General features: G+C 49.2%; 1 protein-coding gene across 1 annotated transcript; it reads left to right on the forward strand.

Annotated features, from left to right (window-relative positions):
- Nucleotides 1-2,955: 2,955 nt before the first annotated feature.
- Nucleotides 2,956-23,761, forward strand: LOC135378956 (solute carrier family 22 member 3-like). The gene is made up of 11 exons (XM_064612144.1): nucleotides 2,956-3,054; nucleotides 4,595-4,992; nucleotides 8,111-8,214; nucleotides 9,044-9,198; nucleotides 10,020-10,188; nucleotides 10,977-11,124; nucleotides 11,290-11,387; nucleotides 13,150-13,355; nucleotides 19,418-19,605; nucleotides 19,736-19,869; nucleotides 22,853-23,761. Exons 2-11 carry the CDS (start codon nucleotides 4,630-4,632, stop codon nucleotides 23,085-23,087), a joined length of 1,800 nt encoding a protein of 599 aa, XP_064468214.1. The 5' UTR covers nucleotides 2,956-3,054; nucleotides 4,595-4,629; the 3' UTR covers nucleotides 23,088-23,761.
- Nucleotides 23,762-24,070: the final 309 nt, after the last annotated feature.

The raw sequence follows: 24,070 nt of genomic DNA on the forward strand, positions 1-24,070 counted from the left end.
TCGCAGAAAAATTCATTTCGTGGTAAAAAAGTAAGGCGGGGAAAAATTTGGAAAATCGGCTTTTTCTGACGCGCGTATTTCAATGGCGCGTGAAATCGGTAGCAAAGATGCGATGAGAGGAGGACATGCCCCTGCCCAGATGATAGACAGAACACTGCAAAACACAAGAGAATAGGGAAAAGAAGAGGCATCGCGATAATAATCTGAGGCTACATGGATTCCTTTTGGTATAGGGCAGGGCATAAACAGAGGCATGTACTCCTCTCATCGCATCTTTGCGGCCGATTTTGTGCGCCGTTGAAATACTACCCGTGTCAGAAAAAGCCGATTTTCTCAATTTTTTTCCGCTCCTTACTTTTGTATACCACGAAATGAATTTTTCCGTGGTGGGCTAAACCCCACCCGTGCTTCGCGAATCTGTCGAAAAAATGTTAGGTTGACTAGGCAATTTCTGAACTTTAATTCGAAAAAATAAATTTCCCATGGCAAAAAATCCATAAAAGTGTTCTCACACTACGGCAAAAGCTCTCTGAACGTGAATACTGATGACCCCTCAATATTCCGACGTGTAAATTTTTAAATATAATTTTTATGACACTTTATGTGAGACACCCTGTATACTTACCTCGGTATCGTGATTGAAAACGAGAAAGATTACCTACTCCAGCAGAGTTAAGCCTTATAAGGAAGATTAATATGAAGAAAGGCCAAACTTGGAACATATCCACATCCTTGGAGCGTGTCCGCTTAATTGTAAGAATCGTCCGGATTAATGTATGCGTTAAAAAAAAAGAAAGAGAGAGAGATAGAGATAGAGAAATAGTTCTGCCTGGAATGTAAAGACCCGCGAAAGCGTGATTTTCTGCAGTCCTTTTTCTTGTCGTCTGTGCAGGAGCGTTTCGCAGGTTCATTCTGCCAATGTAAGTCCACATCCTATTTCTTTATTCATTCATCTAGATACATGGAAAATATGGACACTCTTCGTTATCCGGTGTTGAATGGAAATAATGCATCCGTTGACATGCACGGGGCAAGACGCGACAATTTAATGTAATTTTAAATTAGCGCAACTTAAATTTAAAGTAATTTAGAAACTGATAAGCGAACTATTAGGTGGCTTTATGCTTGTTCCCCAGAGATTTCTTTTTTGCATATGGCCTAGGATTTTCCAGCAAATTTTCCTGTTTCCGAGGATATTCCCAGCAAAGCAGAAGCGGTGGTGGTGGTGGTGGTGATGGTGAAAGGGCTTGCCGTTGTCGGCCTCACGTATATGGGCAACGTCACGACTGGCGCCCTGGGGAAATGTGCGTCCTGGGCCGACTTCTAGGGGAACTGTGCCGACATATGTCTGAAAGCGTCTGAGGAAAACCCAGGAAAACCCCAGACAGCACAGCCGGCACCGGGGCAGAAGCCCACGCAAAAGCGACCGACCAGCGACATATCAGACTGGCGGTGCCTTGATGATGATGAAGATGATGATGATTCGGGTTTCCATGGCGCATAAGCAACGAAGGCCATAATGCGCCAAGACAATGGTAAGAAAAGTACAAGCTAAAAGTACAGTGATTTAGTGAAACAAAAGTTTACAGTTAGAGTACCAAAGGACATAAAATCAAATAACTAAAACTACAATGCAGGTAAAATACCAATGTCTTGAAAGAAGTTAAAAACGTGTTGAAACGGTAAAACAGCCTCATCCCCCAGCAAAAGGGAGGGATGTAGAGGTGTATGGTATGTGTGCAATTCGTGAAAATGGTGAAGTCGGTGTGTGTCGTATGATGGACATGTAATGAGCATGTGAAGGAAGGACTGATTTCGTCTCGTCGCATCTCATGCAACGCGGAGCCTTGTCATTGCGGAGGAGATGACTGTGGGTCAAATGCGTGCGCCCAATTCTCAGCCTGGCAGAAACAACTTTATGAAGACGACTATCCCCGAAGGGTCCAAAACAACCTCCAGGTTCACTCAACCACCAGGATCCCCCTTTCCCCAGACACGGGACAGCCACGCACGGCTATACGTGGGAGTCTCCCTCCTGCGGCGACCCAACCGTGAGTGCAGGAGGCGGCTACTGCGGCTGCTGCCGGGCGATGGGGGCGCCAAGTTCCCGATGCCGGGTGGCGGTGCCTTGTTTGCAATGGACCGTGGAGCAAAGTAGGACCCGGTTCTGTGTGATTTTATTGCATATCATATGGGCGGTGGGCTTAAGGGGCTTGTATAGGGGCCCACGTGATTTACTTTGCCTGCTTGGATTGCAAAAACTACTTTGTATTGTTCATAACCACGGCGTGTCTCATCTTGCCCCACGCGATGTCTTGTCTTGTCCACAGAGTATTGGGGCAAGATGATACAATTTACACTTTTGAATTTCTTGTTCCGCATTTATTTTAGACCGCGGCTACGCCCGTTCTGCATTTATAGGCTCGGAAGCTTTAGTCCCCTGATAATGTGCTTATGGCTAGTTTTTGAAAAACACGATCTTGCCCCACCTGACCCTACTAGTGACACCCCGGATGTGTTATCCCCTTTCACCTGTTATTTTCCGCAGTTTTCTAGACAATTTGTCTGAATCTTCGCTTATGCTATCCGTACCCTTTTTTTCGGACATCTGCCCTGTTTCTAAAGGGATTAAGCTAATCTGAACCTGAACTCAAGCAATCGAAAAACGACAGAACACCTTAATTTTATTTTATATTTACCGCACTTTATGCACTTTATTACTTTATACCACTTTATATTATACGTCATTATGCCGCACCTGTGACTCTGTTGCAAGGCAGTCCGCCCTGAAATAAAAGGGATTAAGTGCAACTCACTCACTCACCCACCCGTGGGTGGCCGTGGGTGATTTGTGGGTTCCTGACAATCGGTTCACGCTAGATGATCATGCTAAGTGTGATTGATGAGGAAGAAGACATCGCTGTTCGCGAAAGTGCGAAGAAGAAGTAAGTGGTCTCCTCGTGTTACGTGTGCAGGTCCCTTGGCTTATTCGTCGTGCAAGGTGGACTGTCCTTGCGTCTCTTCTGGTAACACCCTGCTTCAGCATCAGCCGTGGTAAGAAACAGCACAAATCCTGTTGTAGCACTCGTCTTAAAGGGTTCACGAAGAGATTTCCAAATATCTGATATGTCATTGTAGAATGGCTTACAGGGAGTCCTATTATAAATACAGGGTGTGTGCAGAAAAACATGACCCGCATTTTTACATGTAACTCGCTGTCTACTTAGCCGAGGAACTTCCGGTGGCGCACGACGGCGTATTTATGCGTGCGAAAGCTACAAAAAAATCCTGGGAGCCATACTCAGTGTAAAAAAATAAACAGAGCGCGAAAACATGGGCGTCCATGCATTAGAATAGGGCGGTCACGACAGTGCATGGTAGTGCATTTCCGTCTCATGAGAGTTATGTGCAGGCACCGCTAGGGGTACTGCCGATGAGCATCCATGTGGGACATCGTTTCGATTTATGCACCGATAGCTCCCCTAGCGGTACTTGAACACAACTCTCCTACGTGCACCACGTTGCCCTTTCACATACACCCTATTGTCCACCATGTTGCCCTATTCTGATGCACGGAAGCCGACGTTTTCGTTGTTCCCTTTATTTTTTAAGCTGGGTATGGCTTCCACAATTTTTCTACAGATTTCGCACGCATAAATGCGCCGTCGTGCGCCACCGGAAGTTCCTCGGCTAAGTAGACAACGAGTTACATGTAAAAATGCGGGTCATGTTTTTCTGCACACACCCTGTATATGCCGTATTGCATTCAGCGCGGGCCCAGTTCAAAATCTACTTTTGTAGCGCCCCAAAAAATGTACTTTTGTAGCGCTTCGTGTTTCGGGTGCATGATTTTCTACGCAAAATACAAGCAGATAGTGAAAAAGGCATCTTGTGCTGAACCATGTGTTTGCAGTTAAGCAATAAACGGCGCGATGCGGAATTGAGACCTCATGCGCTGTTCTTCCGGCATCGGAACTCTCAAGGACTTCTTTCAGGTCACTCAGGTCATGATGTGTTCTGGCGGCTACGCCCTTAGTGATCTCTAGAAGCCCGTGGTGCAGACATTTAGCACTGACCTACTGACCTACTATTTACCAAACGCATCTCAATATTAAGGCTTAGGGATGACGCGTTCAATGGTTCGCGGGCTCTATAAGACGACTGAAGGCAGCGGCGTAGCCAGGGTGGTGGTGGTGGGAGTTCAAACCCCTCAAATCGTCCCCATGTTGAATCATGACAGTTCAAGGAAAAGTACTGGAGTGGGATTCGAATCCACACACTCTGATTGCCGGTCAGAGATGGTACCGTACCCCTGGCAGTGCATATGAGAGAGGGAGAACCAGGGGGAAATCCTCTCCTACTTGTAAAGTTCCCGTAGTACCACTCCTAGAGTGTTCTTCTGGCTACGCTACTAACCGGAAGGTACCCAGAAGTAGGACACTCTCTGTTCGAAATTGTGTCTGTGTTCGTCCTTAACGTTTAGTCAGAGTTCGCTCGATTTTCTACTTTTCTACCGTCTCGATATAGTAACACTCAGTACTGACAGTTACTTGTGTGTCTGTGTTTGAATGTCGATAACTCTTCCGCTCTGCAGAAGTCGAACCCCGTTCAGCACCACCACCGGAGAGAATGGTGCCTCTTACGAAGGAACTATCTCCGCTTTCTCCGTCAACTTCTCGTGAAGTTGGCTTCGTAACCAAGGACGGCATCTACCAGCGGATGACATTACTCTATGGAAGTCTAGCAGCATTCGTAATGGCGGCAAACAACATGATGCCTCTGGTCGCCTCTCCTGATGTGAACCATTGGTGCGCTCCCCCTGACGGCATTCAAGTCAGTGAAGAGGACTGGAAGAACATGAGCATCCCCGTTGACGAGGACGGCACGTACAGCCAATGCCAGATGTTCAACGGGTCGGACAACAGCTCCGTCGTGTCTTGTACGGAATGGCTGTACGAAAGCTCCCGCCATTTTGGAACCATCGTGGAAGAGGTGAGCGTAGGATCGACAGTGCTCTAGATCTTACCATATGACGATACATAAACAAAAGATCACCGTGCTAGCATGTAGCTTGGTAGGGTCTCTGACCCAAGAGCGGAGGGTGCGTTCAAATCCCATTGCTTGTGCCATTTTTTTCAAGTGCAATTATTCAGTTGAAGTACGCCTATGGATGTTGTGTTCGTCCTTCGTTTAAATGCCTCATCTACTACTACTACTACTACTACTACTATGCCACACTGTTAAAAATGAACTTCACCGCATAGCACGCTGCTAGCTAATCATAATCTCTAATGATATCTTTGTTTCCAGCGATTCGTTGAATATAGGGGCGAACGCATTTTTGTGACACTTAATGCCGTTCATATAATTGTCACATAAATGGCGTACGCCTCCCGTTTCCAGCAAATCCGGGGAGAGAACGATGACATTCGGGATGGTGGTTGGCTAGGAGCGTGCTATGCGGTGAAGTTCTGTATTGAAAGTGCGTATCATAGCTGGCCTCACTCACAACTAAGTACCAAGTGCTCAAATAGGTACTGCTTTGAGTATACTTCTTGGTTCTCGCACTTTTTATGGGATTAAATTTAAAATTGCAGTCATTTCTCGCGGTATGAAAGCAGGCATTACCTTAATGCCAACGCAAAAGGAAGTCGATTTATGGGGTAAAGAAAGCGCAATTTACGCTTTCCATCTTCTTTACAATGCGGGGAGAGATTCCATTGGACTCCTCAATCGATGTGCCGCGATGATTGGACGAATTCTGTGTGAGGAGTCCAATGAGGGCCCTTCCACATTGTCGGCCTTCCTGAGAAGGAGAGGGTAAGAGAAAGCATAAATTGCGCTTTCTTTCGCTCATAAACCACAAAGGACGCAACGAATGGGATCCAGTTCCTTTTGTGTTGGCATCAAGATAACACCATCTTTCATACCACGACGAGAAATTGTTGCAATTTTCGGCCATCCAAGTTTTTTCTTTAGTGTATTCAGCTCGAGTACTCACGTATCCAATGGCAATTGAAAGAAAAAGACGTAGGAATGTTGGGCCAACTGAATCCTTATATCCTTGAATCCTTGAATCCTCGACCAGCTCCGGTGGCGCAGCGGTAACGCGTGCGCTTGGAGTCTGGGAGGTCCGCGGTTCGAATCCGCGGGCCGGCTGTGCCGTCTGGGGTTTTTCCTGGGTTTCCCTCAGATGTGTAATAGGCGTATGCCGGCACAGTTCCCCTGAAGTCGGCCCATGGATGCAGCTATCCTCCTCCCCGAGCGGATTCCGCTAGGTCTTCCACATCATCCTTTTCTCTCCTCCTTTCCACAACCTTTCCCTTCCCGAGAAACATGCCGCCTAATCAGGCAGGCAGACCTCTCGGGTTCCTCCCAACGACACTCATCCTCCTCCTTGAATCCTCGAATCCCATGCCCAAAACGGCAAATCGAATCTTTCGAATCCAGCGACCGTCCGCTGAAAGCTTGATTGACCGGGGGGTGTTTTCTTGGTATTGCATTTGGTTGTTTACATTACATGGTTTTGCTTTTGATTGTTTCTTAGTTTTATGGACAGAATTAAGGCTCGAGAGTTCATGTATTTCCTGTAGTCGATAAACATGTTGAATAAACTACATTTAAGGAGAGGTATACGTGTCTGTTACCTTCTGAAAGTGAAAGTGAAGTATTTGTTTTTCACTAAACAAAAATATCAAATTCTGCTTCAAAACACTTTTCAGTAGAGTTTTTTTGTGTTTTTTTTTAAGTTCGTAAGATTCGTGGATTCACAGAACCTTCTTTGGATTCGGATTCGGAAATTTCTGGATTCGTCCCATCTCTAAAAAAGAGCGCCTTTTCTTGCTGTAGCCTTACCTCGAAATGTTGATACGAGCTTCTGTATCGATATATATATCGTTAAATATATAGACGAAGCTTTTCCTAAAAACATGATTTCCGCCATCTTGTCCTTTTTTAGCGCTATCCATCAGTCACTGGGCTGCCACCCGCTGCTTTCCAGGGAGAAGGTTATGCGCGTTGCGGACAGTTTTGATTGCGTACTACACTCCGCACTGTACGTAGTCGAAAACTGCAGAGTTTAAAGCCACGACCGCTCCCAAACACGGCAGCAACCACGGGGTAGCAGCCCGGAAGAAAATGAAAACCACCTGTTGCCGAGGGTACAAAAACACGGTTCGAGGGTAGGCTAGAAAGGTCTATAGGTGAGGGAATGAAAACTAGGACGAGGACGCGCACTACTTCCATGCAATAGTAGCTGAAGAGACGCACCCAGTGCTGTTGTCACCAACTGGCATTCTTTGATCGAGACTGTGGCCTGGATTCTTTTTTTTTTTAGACTTACCAGGCGGTAACTGAAAATGTTAAGAGGCAAGCAGTATTTCAACTTTCACGATTTATACACAAAGAAGAAACACTAATTGGATTGGATTGGACAGCAGGAACAGCGAAGCGGACAGGCGTTCACACGTTCAAAGGCCGTGGCCGCATCCACCGTATATCGATCATGGCGGCTGTCAGACTTCGACTCTGGCAGGAGGTATCGCCTGTGTTTAAGTCTTTTGTTGTCCCCCATTCCTGCATCTTTCCAAGCAGTATACGTTGATGGACTAGTTGGTGCATTGCAGTACAGAAGATAGCGCTAAGAACAGACGACCAATGAGAAAATGTTGACGGGACAAGCGCTCGCCCCGTCTACATCTTCTCAGTGGTCGTCTGTTCTAAGTGCTATCTTCTGTACTGAACCTTTCCTTCTGGCTTCTTTCCTAATGATTTCTATGGAAAGTGGAGGCCAGCATAGCGTAGTGGTTAGCACACGCGACTGGCCACTCGTGAGGTGTGTGAATGGACTCTCGCAGCTCTCTAGCTTTCTCGACGACTACTGCATTTCAATTGCTCATGTTCTTAAGCACAGTTGAAGCTCCTATTGTTTCTGTGTTTGTTAGTGTGTTTCAGCCTCAGAGCAGCTACTTTTCATCGTGTAAACTAACACGTACGGATAGAAACGACGAGAGATCGTGAGTGAACTTGGCAATTCCTGCTCTAGAGGAACGTGTTTTTCTTGTCCGTACAGGAGCAGACACCAAATTTTGTTTTTATTTTTCTTTGACAGTGGAACTTGGTATGCGACAGAGCGTGGTTCGTTCCAGCCACCACTGTCGTCTACCTGCTTGGAACCATTGTGGGCTTCATTATTTCTGGCATTCTATCGGACAGGTAGGTACACAAATAACCTGTCGTTACCGACACACTTCATGAAAATTGGCACGGCAATTCTGCCAGTAGACATTCGCAGAAGAACGTTCTGCAGCCTTGTCAGGTCCGCTGCTCTTGTCAACTCGTGCTGGGAATATTTGGCTATAGATGTGCATTGGACATCATCACCTGGAGAGGTCCTTTTCTGGTAGAACAAAATATCTACCTTCAGAATAGATTTTTCATTTCTCTCTAGGTGCGAAGTTGACCAATCTTTTCACTCCGATAGCACGTGATTTCTCTTTGAATTATAAAAAATGACTTCTAATTATTACGTTGCCAGTTTGCGAAGGATATTTAAGCAGGGAAAGTCCAACCAGGGGACCTTGATATAACGTGGGGTACGCAGGGAGGCTGCATTCGTTTGCCCGATAAGCCCTTTCCATGTAACTTCCCACTCATCATTTAAATAAAGTTGTTACATTTAAAGCGCTGAGGAGCGTCGGTGTCGTAACCGGCAGAGCGAACGAGGAACGAAGGAAAGGATGAAAGTAAGGGAGAGCCTGAGGAGGAAACCATCGGGGAAGCGTTCGGGCACAGTGAAGAGGGCGCGAGAAGGAGGGCACGTTTAGGAAGGTGGAACGCATCTGGTTGCAGTTTGGTCAGCCGGGCACCAAATTTGCGACTGGAATCGTGCGGCCGCAAAATCGCGGCAGTTACTTAACGAATTGGGATAGGAGTGCTACCCGAAGAAAGGACTATGTGTCCGGATCTCAAGCTTAACAGTTGCACTCAAATTTCGCATTACCACCTATAATAATCGTCAAGTGCATATTTCTCACGTTTTCAGTATCGGCCGGAAGCCAGTGGCCATGGTGAGTTGCATAGCGGTCATTGTGTTTTGCATCTCCATCGGCAACGCTACAAACATCGCGTTCTATATTGTGCTTCGCTTCTTCGTTGCAAGTGCAGTGAGTGCCCTCGCACTCCCTCTCTATGTGCTACGTAAGTTTCCATTCTGGTATTTCTCGTCCACCTGCCACTTCTATACCAAAATGTTACTCGGCACCTCCTTTCTCATATCATGATAGAGCACGATTCAACAAACCACAGAGTTCAGCTTTCCTCGTTTTCATCTAATCTTTCTACAAACTGCACTCATACCCAGGTTTTGTTTTCGGCTTTATAACATCGTAACCATGCTACCGATCGCGAAACGAGCGCTGTACCACCCTAGCCCACAATTGTAGCTTTGCAGCGGTACCAATATCTTGAAGAACAGGCCTAGACGACCGGCACAATGTTGCTACAAAAAAGCCCGATTTAAAGGGGAGGAGTGGGAACGCAGCCCATGAGAGCCCAAGTGAGGCCACATGATGCCTTTACTATGCTAATCTAAACCTATGTTTGTAAGTGACTACCAAGTAACACTATGTATACTCAAAGCAGTTAGTCCTGGACAAGATGGTTGCGAGCGTCACCTGACGGCGCGCTTCAGTGCCCTGTTGTCGCGCGCGCTGCCAGGTGACACTTCGAAGCCATTCGGAGCCTCGTTTTGAATAAAATACTGCCCGGGACATCTGTCAACATATTTCCTGCTGTTTAATTCTCGTATAATATAGCCGTCATTTCTCCTGATGCGCAACTCAATTTACGTGCGACGCCCTGTGTATGGTTCCTCTTACTTGTCTTTGAACACAGTAACAACAACTTCCCCAATCCAGCGACTGAGTCAGCAAGAAACAATGTCAACCTCTTTCAGGGCGTAAATGAGGGCGTCCCGACCAGTGTTCATTATGACATTATGATACTTTCACTACGTGCAGTTATCGAAGTGGTGGCAGTGTCGAACCGAGGGTTGTACGGCGTCGTCATAGCGGGAGGTTACGCTGCGGGTACAGCCTGTGTCCGAGTAGCCCAGAGTTTGAATGTTGGCTGGCGCCTCTTCCAACTGTTGCTGATGGTGCCGACAACGACGCTCGTCCTAGGATTTCCGTGAGTCAACAATCAAACATGTTTTGCCCTAAATCGATACCTTTTTGACGATACCGTCCAAGATACCATAAAGGCCCAGCTGCGTGAGGCGTTTTCTCAGCGGCGCACGGCTGCGTTTCGCGACTGCAGCAAAGCCAGGCGGTGGAGAACAATAGAGACGGGACGCCGTCCTTGACGTTCGCGACGGACAGATCTCGATCGCAAGGGGCGGAAGTGTAACCCACGCTTTCCCAATCAGAGTAGGATCACGTTAACATCCGATCGGTCTACTATTGGCGTACCCATATACATAGATGGCGGCTCCCGGAATTGCCCTGGTGGATCGCGTTACACAGAAAATTCATGTGTAAGCGTCCGTAGTTTAGGCATACAAAACACAAAGGGAAAGTGTGCAACAGATGGATGAAGACGTCAAGCGGAACTGTACGTGTTTGGGTACATTGTGAAGTTCAATAGCAGGACGACACTTGCAAGAAATGGCTCTGCGCGAATGGTACGCACTGGTGCAGTATCTTGTTGGTTATAATATGTCGTCGGTCAAAAGCACTTGTGTGTATGACGTTTCCACTTATAATAATAGTGCTTATCAGGTCGTGAGGAGTTTCTTTCGTCGAGGCAATACGGGAACGCTCGCTTGGGACGCCGTCTAATCGCCGTCGTGGAAATGCCGCATGCGGCTAGATGTAGGCGTTTCTCACAACAGCGTTGCGTGCCGCTCGAAAAACGCGGCATGCGGTTGGGCCTCAAAATGCACAGCTCCTTCATAAACCGTTCCGTCTATGCAATAGATGGATCCAAGAATCTCCACGGTGGCTAATATCCCGCTGGAATCTGAGCAAAGCCGAAGAAGTTGTTCTCACTATTGGCAGGATTAACGGAACTAAGCCCGAACATACTATGGAGCTCTGGCGGAGCATTCGTCTTGAACTTGAAAAGGTGAGAAACGGGTGTCTCTTTCGTGCTGTGTTATGGAACGCACAATAACAGTGCACCTCATGATATAGTAAGGATATAGTGCAGAATGTGGGTCATCGAGGAGTCGAGAGGACTGTCAGAAACGTTCACGGTGAGCATACAGTAAATATGGATGTGCAATTACAGGAAGAAGAGAAGTACTCCGAAATGTTGAGAGTGGAATTACTGAGCGTTCTTCTTGCTCCAAGTTTAAGACGCGCAAACGTAATTCTTTTCTACTCTTGGTAAGTGGTTTGCTTTCTACTCGAATCATTCTGCGAATGTCGATGGAGCGCTATTTTTTAATCGGTGTGGCGACAATGGTCATACATCAGGTAGACCGCAGACATCATTTGGCATACGAAATGTCTCCACACATTCAGCTGGTCACAGCCGCCCAGGATGAAGCATATACTCACAATCCTACACGCTGAGCCATTAAAGGGGTTGTGAAACCATTTCCATAGCTTCGAAGAAATCACGTTGCAAGTATTGATTTATTGATTGTGTATTGATTTATGCACACGAAGACGCTATGCTATCCCGCTTTACGGAGCTATTGCACTCTGAAGATCACGGACTGTGCAAGCTCGTCCGTCCCTGTCAGATCCTCACCTCCTTACCCGTTTTCGTAGTGAGAAAGGAAGTGGGACGACGGTAACAGAGACGGAGAGCTTGTAGAAACGCAGCCGGTCACCGGGGAACGGGAAAGCATGTACGATTAAACGTCACTTCCTGCTTTCTGCCGCCACCTGTCAGCGGTGGTCGGCGCCACCACCGATGGTGGCCTGAAAAATTCGCTGTTTTAAATACCAAAAGCGAAATAATAGAAAACGTTGAAATTATGTGAGATTTTATGTGAGAGGCTTTCGTGCAAAAGTGAGACAGCAGAATGGAGGACAACCATCGTTAAAAGCCATTCGATTAAAAAAACGAAAAAAGAACGAACAAGCAGGTGCGTTGAAATATCCTTCGGCAAATTTTGCAATATGCAAATAAGCCGAAAACGAAGACGCGCGCCTCAGGAGCCAATGACATTCGCCGTCGCCAGCCTATCAGGGATGCATAGCGGTTCCTCTGCCCAACACAGTAGTACCTGCTCCAGTCATCTCCATCGTCCCAAAGCACGTCACCCTCTGAGGTCGAACGAGTGCTGTCTTGATGGTTTCGGTGTCGCCACATTTGCATAAAAAATGTCGCGATGGCATAATAGGATACGCGTTCTTGTTTTGGATTTTTGCAGATTAGAATGGATTTCAACAAAAACTGTTCCCCATTCTGTTATTTCAGTTATTCCCGGGAGCCCTTGATTGTGATTAAGTGATTTAGCTCCTCTCCTTCGTCCACTGTGTGTTTTTGTTTCACTCTCCCTTATGGAAGCCCCTCTGTGAATGTGATCTGTAATGAAAATCATGGTCGGTTCATTGGTGGGTCCAACGGAAATGCATCAACATTAAAGCTTGAAAACCCTTCAGGAACTCCCCCTCACAACGCTACACAACCCTTCAACGTCCATTCACAAACGTTACACAAACCTTCACACAACCCTACACAAAGCTAACGCAAGACAGTATCCGCAGCCATACGAGCCTCTCGGGCTTCCTTCGTTTCAGCTTGGCGGCGCCGTCTCGCAGCCTCAGCTTTCTTTCGCCGCCGCTCCTCTGCACCGGTTTCATAACCCATGGTGTGCCCACGCAGAGACATCTGAACCTGTCGACCACCACAGCTGCACTGCAATGCCGACGCGCCGCGTCGCGCTCTCCACGCGTCCTCTCTTTCCTTCCTTCTCCACTCACCGCGCATGCGCGCCGCGCAGTGGCTACAGACAGACCACGCCGCGATTCTTTCGTAGCGAGGACGCTAATGCTAACTCATTTAAAAACACACCTCGTACGACAATGTTCGTAACGGTCCTGGACAAACTCCAACGTGCTGCTCATCATATTCCATCATGAACGGTCACAGATAGTCCGCGATGTAGTAATTTGTTCTCATTATTCTTCCAAGGTTCACCGTTTCACTTACGTACTACGGCATCCACGTCTATGTGGTGATGAATCCCAGCACGACCATGCTGGTGACTGTCCTCACCTTCCTACCTATTGCGATGTTGACGTACTGTGGAATGGAATACTTGGGACGGACACGCACCCTGACCTGTGCCATGTTAGTGACCGCGTTCTCCTGTTCGCTGGACGTCTTCTTTCGAGGCGGTGGGTTTCATAGGCTTAGGTTTTCATAGGCTTTCATAGGCGAAAAAGCAACAAACAGAAACGCTGAGCGATCGTCTTCTACAAATTCAGAGGACACGCCCGAAAGCTGATGTGTGTGTGGGGGGGGGGGGGGGGGGAGGTTGCGCTTTGTACGTTGCTTGTTCGCGTCCGTGATTCGAGGTTTGCGCGAACCCTTCTCGGCTCGCACCGCACCCGCACAAGTCTTGGAACTACCCGCCGCACACCCGCACTATAGGAGTATGCAGCCGAGTTCCACAAGTTACAAAGTGCAGGGGTACTGCGGCCCCAAGCATAGAAGCGTTTGGAACGTTTAATCGCACTTTACATTTGGTACATACCAACCGAAGCAGCACAATGTAGTGAAAGTCGAGTGCAATAGGGGTGGACGGGTAGTTGGAAGGCCTTGAACAGACTCCTGAAGCTAAAGAACATTGATAAGACACACACCGTCCACCCCTATTGCACTCGACTTTCAGTACATTGTGCTGCTTGGGAAGTGCATGATACATAATTGTTGAAAGGACGGTTATCAAATTATCATAAAATGCATTGGGAGTTCGGTCTTTTGCGCGTTTAGTCCGCAAAAAAGCAAAGCAGATTGCTATCCACGATAGTGTACGCACGCCCACAGTAGTTGTCGCTCTCTTCTAACAGATATAACGCCCTCTGCTAACAGATTGAGATTCTCAAGACAGCTTGAAGACCGCCATTAGCATCTTCGAAGTCAGTGAATTTCTGGTTGCAAACAAAACATTACATTAATTTGCAAATGTTCCTATACAAGCCCATGGAATTTCACGGTTATTGTTTCAGTCTAGGTATGAGGGGCGACTGCGGTTGCTAATTTGTGTAATCTCTACCACTCTCGACACCGCGCTCCCCGTAAGGGCTTAGTAAGCAGCACAATGCGGGAGCGGATGCGGTTATTGTCTACTTTTTAGGAACATATTTGTCAATCACAGCGTACTGGCTGTTAGCGCCGCCTGTCGACAACTCAACCTTTCGATAGAGTTGGATCGTGTAGCACCATCGCGCACAAACGCTCTTGAGAAACTCGATGCGGATCGGGTTCAATCCGCATTGAAAGCGCCGTGTGACAGGGGTATTAAAATATCGATCCCCGAATTTCGCAAATGAGTCGAAAATTCTGTGAATGCTAAAAACGCCCCGTATGTTTATGTTGCTGGGTAAGTGGCTCTCCTTATGGCTGTACATGCAACCTTTCTGTGCGGCCTGTTTCGGTTTTCACTAACGAAACTTTTTAATTACGAAATACAGAACCTCGTCCCAGTGATAACATACGCTCCCTTGTGCGTGCTGATTAACGGATTCAGAAACAAGGTTCCAGCCCGTATAGCACGTGGAAATGGTACCCGCAAAACGGCAGATTTGGAGGCTATTTTTGTGGCAGAAACACTCTCTTCAGCCCTTCAAAGGACTATCTCATCCGGAAACGTGTGCATGAGACCGACTCAGTAATGTTCCGACATGGTTCCACACAGGGGCGGACCTAGGAGTGTCCTCAATTTCTGTTTTCACACAGTGTCTAGTTGACCTAAATCCTGTATCTACCATGCTGGCTAAGGCTGGACCCCCCTCTCAGAAAAGTCCTGGATCCGCCCCTAGTTTCACAGTCTACTTGAGTCCCTCTGTAGCTAAGGAAGCCGCAGCGATAGTAGAATCATGATGACGTAAGCCAGGCACACGAATGGGAGCGCAGCGCAGGCGATTGTCTCCGAGCTGCTCTGCTTTGCGTACCCACTACAATATACCAAATGAAAAGCCCCCGGTAAATACGTCGACCTTCTCTTACCGTTGCGAGCTCTGACGCGACCATGCTACGTGGAACACACGCTCCTGGCTGTACGAAGACGTCCCACGCTTACCAGATGCAACATTCCACAAGCTGATGTCAGACTGTACGCGACCTGCAGACGCCGTTCTTCCTCTCACGTTGGTCGGTCACCAAGTACCCTCTGCCCGCTCCCTGAGAGGGCACTGCCAGCGCCGAAGGGCGTTCACCGATTCGTCTTGTCCGAGTGACGTGTTCCCTGATTTCCAGAGAGGGAATTCTGGCATACTCTCAACATCTGTAGTCGACTCTTGCCGTGCATTACATCAAATTGCGCAGAAAAAGAACTAATTCACTCAACTCAACTAACTCGACTAATAACACTCAACTTAGCTAATTGAGTTGAACGCAACTCAACTCAACTCAAACTAAAAAAAAAAAAAACTGTACAAAGTCGCGTCGAATTTTCGGCGTCATGGACCTTTTTCACACACGTATCGTACCCTAGCGGCTCTATAGCGAACCATGCTCGGCGTGCGTCAAAAACAAATTCACTGGGGTAGCACAAAGGACCAAACCCTCTCTGGAATTGGACCGACGAGCTCGTGCCGTTTGTGCGGTCTGCGGTCTCCTCACCGTACCCCGCTTCTGTTGTATCCATAGTGCGCCATGCAGTAACGACGGAGACAATCATCACTGGCGCCTCAAGGACATGCGTATGCGCATAGGTCATTGTGAAACAGATCTATTATCGGTGATAACCGAGGAATAGGACGGCACTCTAGTTTCGGAATCAAACCTCGACGGATGCGACAGTCCCTTTAAGTACGCGAAACAACAATAGTTGCTTCATTTGTTTCCCTGAAGAGCGTATTTCCGCGGATGCCACTAAAGTGACCTCCAAATCCGAATTTTTTTCGAGGCCATTTCCGCGCGCTTTTTTCCTTTTCTGCTCGTTCTTTTTACTGAAAACGGCAACCGAGAGAAATAGCAGTGTACGGCTTTCCTCCTCCCTCTGCTTCCCAAGAAGCCCGAGAGGCCTATGACTGGTCCTCCCGCACGATGATTGGACAAATCGTTCACGGAGGCCAATTAGAGAGCGCTCCGGCGCCGGCCGTGCCGTCTGGGCGTTTTCCCAGGGTGTTCGATCTCCAGTCGCTGTAAGGCAAATGCACAGTTCCCCCGGGCACAGTTCCCCCGTGAAGTCTGCCCAGGTCGCACGATCTCCCGCGAGCTCGGTGCCAACACACAACCGAGGGAGAGCGCTCCGCATTATCGACTTTTTGAGAGATGGAGAGAGATGTGGAGAGATATGGAGGTATGACAGCAGGAAGGAGAGGGTGACACGGGGGATAGTAAGCGTCCTCGGTCAAACTGGGCCGACATTCGTCTGGACAGCGAGAGTACGGTTTATTTCGCCCATAAATCATCGAAAGATGTTACGGATTAATCCAGTTCCTTTCGTGTCTGTGTTAAGGTAACGGCATCTTGTTCAGACTTGTCAATTAAAAATGCCCCGAAAGGAACAGGGAATGTCTACGAGCAAATTCTGTGGGTCTTGCAAGCCATGATCGTACGATCTTTGTGAGCAATGAGTGCAGCTTTTAAATGACGGTGCATGCGCTCGACAATGCCGTTGGATGCAGGATGGTATGATGTCGCCCGCACTCGGGCAGTTCCGAGCTAGTTGGTGAAGGATGAGAAGAGGGCACTTTCAAACTGTCTGCCACGGTCAGTAGTGACCTGAGACGGAACGCTGAATCTGGAGATCCATGCTGAGAGGAAGGTAGCGGCGACAATTTCGGCAGTCATGTCGGGCATTGGCACCGCCTCGGGCCAACGGGTGAACCGGTCGATCGCTGTCAGTATGTACCGAAAACCGGATGACGGAGGCAAGGGGCCCACAATGTCCAGATGCACCACGTCGAAGCGAGTGTTGGGAAGAGCGAACTGGCCATGGGGGGCGATCGTGTGGCGGTACACCTTTGATCGTTGACAGGCCGGCGCGGACCCAAGCCCGAACGTCGGCATGTATCGAGGGCCAAACATAACGTGCGCTGATCATGTGCTGGGACGCCGCGAACGCCGGGATGCGCAAGGTCGTGCAGGGAATTGAAGACCGCTCGGCGAAGATCGGCTGGAACGAAAGGCCTGGGCTGGGCCCCGGACGTATCGCAACACAGCGTCAGCGCAGAGTCGGGAATGGCGACGTCGGTAACGTTCAGAGAGGTGGTGTTGGAAGCGCGCAAGCGGGTGAGCTCGTCATCGGAGGTCTGGGCCTGGGCGATGAGCTCAGGGGAGAGTTGTGGGTCGATGGCGTTCAGGTGCGCAAGCCTGCTCAATGCGTCGGCCGGAGAGTTCTCCACCCCACGAATGTGCTGGATGTCTGTGGAAAACTCCGCGATGTAGGAGAGATGGCGGATTTCTCGGGGGGAGTACCGACTGCTGGCGGGACGGAAGGCATGCGTCAAGGGCTTGTGGTCGGAAAGGATGGAAAACCGACGGCCTTCCAAGAAATGCCGGAAATGCCGTACGGCAAGGTAGGCAGACAGCAGTTCACTGCCAAAAGTGCTGTAGTTTCTCTCTGGAGGTTGGAGGGCTTTGGAGAAGAAAGCCGTGGGCCGCCAATTGCCGTAGATCTGCTGTTGGAAGACTGCCCCGACGGCGCCATTAGACGCGTCGACCATGAGTACTGTTGTGGAATCATGTTGCGGGTGATACAGTAGCGTCGACTGTGCGAGGTCGCCTTTGATCTTGCTGAAGGCGGCCTCGGTTGTCAGGGTCCACGGTAAAGGAGACGTGTTAGATTCCCGCCGGCGAGCAATTCTTCAAGAGGACGTAGGGTCTCTGCGCAGTACAGACACCGAGAAAGCGGCGCAGTTGTGTGAAGGGCTCAGGACGGGGGAAGTTGCTTATGGCCTCTACCTTGCCTTCCAGGGGGGCAATGCCTTCAGAAGTGACTCGGTGGCCTAAGAACTCAGTGGAGGCGACACCGAATTCACACATTGCCACGTTCACGACGATGCCGTGGTCAGCCAGGCGCTGGAAAAGCAGGCGAAGGTGGCGTTGGAGTCTCCGCCGGTGGAGCCTCGGTGTCCCGGTGGAGTGGAGTCTCCGCCGGAGTTTTCCGCCCAGGAGCAAGGAAGAATGCAGTGCTGGGCGTTGGAGCCAAAACGGCGATGGTAATGGCAGAGACGGGACGCCTGTTGTGGCGTAGGTGTGGGAGAACGGGGACGACTGTTGTAACGACGCCGTGGGGATCTTGATCCTTGCCGCCGAGGGTCGTTGTGGGCGAGTGAGGAAACTACCAGGGTCGAAAGACGGGCGAAATCGGCTTGGAGCTGCGCCACAGCACACGTGAGGTTCGAAGGATGGGTGTCAGTAATGGCGGTGCAAGTGGCTGGTCCAGACGCAACTGCGTGGGAGAAGGAGGCGACAGCAGGCATTGCAGCGACTTGCGGAGGGGAGACCTCCATTATCTTGTCCGCGTGAGCGGCCAGGTCTTGCAGAGGGAGGGTGGTTGCCGTGGCCAAAATCATTTGCACGTTCTCAGGAAGAGCTCCTTTAAGAGGGTGGGAAAAGTCGCCGCGCGATCGGCAAGGAGATTTTGCATGTCGCGGAGGAGTTGACTCGGGCGGCGATCACCAAGCTCTTCGGCAGTCAGAAGCTGTTGGAGGCGCTTACGCTCCGATGCTGTAGTGCGCTCCAGGATTGCAGTCTTCAGGGCATCGAAGGGAGCGTTCGCTGCAGGAGCAGACAGGATATCGACTACCTGGGCGGCAATGTCTTGCGGAAGAACGCTGACAACGTGGCGGAATTTGGTGAGCTGAGTGATGATGTGCGAGAGCTCAAATTGGCACTCCGCCTGCAAAAACTATGACAGTTGGGTGCTGGGGCCAAAAAGGGAGAAGCCGAACGGCGAAATGCTGCACGGCTGCAGAGGTGGGCGTGGCCGCGCTGGACGGTGAGGCCGCAGGCGGAAAGGCGTCGGGTACGTTAACGGCGGGGTTTGCTGGCGGTCGGTACATGTCGGGTGTTGTCCGGGTCACAAATGTAGTTGATAGACAGACCAGGCAGGAAGGACAAGACCGCTTTAATACTATGGCCGTTTACCACCAACTACCAGGAAAGAATGAAAGGGGCTCGCAGGCACCAGGAGCGCGAGAGGGGCGTGACACAGGTGTTGGCTTCGCCTGCGTCACGGAGCGGCGCGTCGTCTGCTACAAACATCTTTTGCCTTTCATTGCAGATGAAGGAAGCGCCGTTCCAACAGTTCTGACAGACATCCTGGAACTGCTAGGCATAACTGTTGCACAGACTGTGGTGGTGCTCGTTATTGCCGAAGTGAACCCCACAGCTGTGAGAACCATCGCTGTCTGTTGCGGTTTTGTCTGCAGCAGGAGTGGAATGATCTGCGCTACTCTCGCGCAACATCTGGTAATGTCCTTCTTATCGCTACGAGAAGAGTCAATATGAGTTTCATTACACACATTGTAGCTGCACGCTGGAGTGGTTGTGTTTGCGTGCGTCTATAACGTAATTGATGTGTTCTTCTCTTCCCGTATAGTGGACCCTGCAGAGTGGCGGACCACCGGTCCTTTACGCTGTTTGCTGTCTGGTCGCTGGCATCCTCGTCACCTGCGTTCCGGAAACGAAGGCCGCCAGGTTACCGGAGGCTGTCAAGAAATTCAATATGTTCGAGTGAGTTTTGGGGGCATTGGGGGTCGAACCCAGTAACCGCCACATTCACGTGACGTCAATATACGCGTGTAATGACATTTCGCGCAAATAACCATGCGCGTACCGTGTACTTAGTGATAGTTAAGCTTTTTAATTAAGAATTTAATTTAAGTATTTAATTTAAGTAAGTAGTGAATTAAGTATTTAAGAATCAAAAATGACATTTTCTTTTCATGGTACACAACGTAATGAAAATATGCCTGGCGGTTGTGTTACAATCACGAGATCAATGCTAGCATATCACGAACTCCCGTGTGGCAACAACAAACCATGGTTCACGATAGCCGTGATATATTCTTGGAACGGTGGTTAAGACTGCCCCTGTGGCAAGTCTACAGCTCAGTCGCTGTATTGAGCATGAGTAAGGATGATCAGGAGTGAGCTTTTGGCCATAAATTCTGGTATAACGAATACAAAGAACTAAGGGGAAAGAGGTGCTGACGCCAGGAATCGAAGCTGGGTCTTCTAATCTCCGGTCAGATATGCTAACCGCTACATCGCACCAGCACGCCGTTTCCCTTGAGATAGAGTGCCTCAAACATGATCTACTGCTATACTAGAGACCTGGACATCCGCAAAGCCCCCAGCACCGAGATAGTAGTTCTGGCAATCGCCACTTCGCTATGGGATTTGGCGCTAGCTAGCACGATTCGTTACCACGTGCGAAACTGCCGGCAAGGTATGGTGGCCTGTCTTGACAAGGACGAAGAGATACGGGAGAGGGTAAGCGCGTGCTTAGCAACAGCCTGGTAGCAGACGAGCGAGGGTGGCAATGATGATAGTAGGGGACATGTCATTTCCTCTCCCCAATAATGTTATGTGGCGCTTGCAGCGGCCACTAGCGTAACTAACCCATGACCAGGCTCTCGCACAGGTGATTGCCATTTGTCCAGGTCTCTAGTGAGTAGGTAGTGGCCTCAATAAGTACACCACACATACGACCGGAGCTCAGAATATCCGGGTCCGGCTGCTGGCGTCGGCAGCCCTTTTCCTTGAGTTGTTTGAATCCCTTAATTTCTGGGCGTTTGTGGCTTACGTACGTCTGTATCTTAACTAATTCTGGTCTGGCTCGGCCAGCTCTCGTTGTTGATGCTGGTATAACTTCTCTGTCCGGAAATCGCAGTATTCGTAACCCACTGCTGGTTCTTTCTCGTCGACTACTATTCGTAATGGGACTTAGCCTCCCTTTCATACGAAACTACGATTTTGTGGAAAACATTTAACCAGAAAAAGTCGCGAGTAAATTCAAACACTTGAACATAATGATGGCACTCGCATCCTCCGGTATACACTCTGCTGGCTGCATTCTCTTCAGCGCACCACGTCACGCCAGGAAACAAGGGAACACGCGCATTTACCCTCAACACATTTTCTGTCACATTGTTGCCAGTCACTTCTTCATTCACACAGACAGACACGCTCGCGGCATCTTTCTCGGGTAAACGTAGAAGTTGAAGAGGCAATGGACCTTTTTCAGATACGCGTCGTACCCTAGCGGCTCTCCAACGAACCATGCTCGGCGCGCGTCAAAACAAATCCACGTGGATAGCACAAAGGGCCAAAACAGGTCCGGAGTGGGTGCAACAAGGTCGCGCCATTCGTGCGGTCTCCCCACACTGGTCCCCACTTCTGTCGTCCCCATAGTGCGCCATCTCGTGAAGATGGAGATAATCCTCTCCGGCGCCTCAAGGTCATACGCATGCGTATAGGCCATTGTGAAAAAAGTCCATTAAGCATAGAAGGACGCACACAAAACATGACGAGGAAAAACACTGGTTTAACGCAACAATGAAACAAAATGTAATCTGACGTTTCCATGCATGTTCGGGCATCATCATCAGAATGAAACAAGAACGGCACGCCATCCGAGTTGTACTTATAGCTTAGTCATGATCATGACCAGGTAGTGGCCCTTGCAGAAAACTTGCCTTAGGACGCCCAGTTGCAAAATTTAATCGCCCATTTCCTAGGGTGGCTCGATGCTATCTGGAACAGCGTCGTCTGCTACAAATTTCCACCATCTTGACTCCCACGCACAGCTCGCGATGCGCTCACAAAAGTGATGATGTTGATGATTATTCATGTTTTCTTGGCGCAGCGTCTCACAAAAGTGTAGTTAACGCATAGCTATACACTACATTTTGGAGCTGAGTAAATACGTAGGAGAGGAGGTTTGAAAAAGTGGGTGAGATCGGTGCACAGCATTCATACATGGCAAGCGTGGGAGTGAACATGGCGGCTTTGCCGCGTTCGCTTCTGCAAAGGGTGACTCCACCCTACACAAAAGGAGCTAGTATATACGCAACATACCATTTCCATAACGAGAGGATAGAGAGGTAGCAAGCGAGCTGGTGGTATAGATCCCTAACTTAAAAACCCGAGACTAGGGGACAAAAAAAAAACGACAACACAGACGAGGTCTCGGGTTTTTAAGTTATGGATCTATACCATTTCCATGTTCACATCGCCCCTAGCGGCAAAATGTCGAACGTCATGTCCCACCCTTCCACACACACACAGTAATAATGGTGACGCTTATACGAAACTGGCACGTCGCGTGGAAAAGTACAGCAACGGAAGATTGCAAGAAAAAAATTGAAAGGGTGAACGCGCATTTTAGAGTAATCAAGGCGTGATCAAGTTTCGCCCCCAAAACGTAGCCAGGAAGCCCATTATCTCCCCCCAACTAACATGGTAGCCGCCTGCAGCTGGCTGCGCATGCGCGTACGTTTACTCGGAAAAAGTCCATTCAATAGCGGCAGTTGCAGAAACTGCCATTGCTGGTGCCTCCTCTTCAACTGCTATCATTCAATATTGAAGGACACAAGAGGGCGTCGTGAGGCTTGCGTTGTTTATACGTTCCCCCGCGTTCAGTTGCCCCATAGACTGCTACGTTTCATCAATTGTTTCAGGCGCCATTTATTGTGCATACATTTTGACGCAGGATAGCCCCTCTTCCGCTTGGAAGAAAATCGCACAGAAGAAGAGCAGAAGAAGGAAGCTCTCGTCACAGCCCCGTTCATATGAGTCGCAACAGTCTCGAGCCGGTGCTCAGCAAGTTGGGGGAAATATATGGATCCGAGACGACCACCCTCTCGAGCTATGGCATCAGCGATGTTGTGCTCGACATCAGAGACATCATACAGAAGTCGTCGGACACTAACCGTTCCGCAATATAACAATTATCATGGATGACATATAATATAGACCTGTATACGGAGTGTCGGATAGACGTAAATTAGTAAATACGCCGATTCTGTGGTATTAAAAGTACCGTAAAGATGTGTAGCCTAGACAATTTACCTATTCGATGCTATAAAGCCCCAACAGAACACTGCACGGGCCGCATTTTTAGACCCGGCCCGAGCCCGGCCTTCCCTCTATTTACCCGCGCGGGCTCGGTACGACGGCTGCATACCTAGCCCGGGACAGGCCCAAGCCTGAAGGATCCCAAGTTTCCGGGCCGAAGAAATGTATTAGATAGCTGGCCCGGCCCAGTGTGTGAGGCTGTAAAATTGGTTATCTAACAGAGGGGTAGCAATAGGCTCGAGACCGACCTAGGCCTGGTCTTATAATAAAGCTTTACCCGGCCTGGCCCGCGGGCTGGGCTCTGGTTTTTGGGTAAGCCCGAGCCCGTGCAGTAGTCGAACCCTCAATACTCTTACACAATTTCAGTCGCAAGGAAAACAATATGTATTTCCCTGTGCCTACGTAAAACGTGTTTTAACACCAATTTGCTTGACTTTGGGTAAAAACCCTCGGAATATCGCTCTTTCGCCCTTCGTGAAGAATTTCCAATTTGGTTGAGGGAGATACGCTCGAAGCTAGGGGTGAACAAGGTCGCGCCCGAAACCCACGGTCTTGAGGGATTGCGTTGGTCCCTGAAAGGGACGCGACCTTCGGTCCTACTTTTCTTTCGATAGGTGGCAGCCAACAAGTGCCCATTCGTGGAACCCAGACCTCCCCTTCCGATTTGTTTCGGTTTTAGTCTAACAGCGTCATGATGGCGTTTCTCCAGAGATCCATTGGCGGTAAGCTAGGGGTGCCACTAGACACCGAAGAATGGAACGACGGTCTCCTCTCAGCAGTGCAATACACGTCCGTTTCCTAGATTAAAAAGGTGCTCCTGCGGCGTTGTCAGCTTGTTCATTCCCCACGACAC

The sequence above is a fragment of the Ornithodoros turicata genome, chromosome 1 (assembly GCF_037126465.1).
Source record: "Ornithodoros turicata isolate Travis chromosome 1, ASM3712646v1, whole genome shotgun sequence".
NCBI classification, from domain to species: Eukaryota; Metazoa; Arthropoda; class Arachnida; order Ixodida; family Argasidae; genus Ornithodoros; species Ornithodoros turicata.

Excerpts from the sequence above, each read along its gene's own strand:
- LOC135378956 (XM_064612144.1), top strand. The coding sequence starts at position 4,630 with ATGGTGCCTCTTACGAAGGAACTATCTCCGCTTTCTCCGTCAACTTCT. Across the intron at positions 9,199-10,019 it reads ACTCCCTCTCTATGTGCTAC|TTATCGAAGTGGTGGCAGTG; the intron begins GTAAGTTTCCAT and ends CACTACGTGCAG. Across the intron at positions 11,125-11,289 it reads TTCGTCTTGAACTTGAAAAG|GAAGAAGAGAAGTACTCCGA; the intron begins GTGAGAAACGGG and ends GTGCAATTACAG.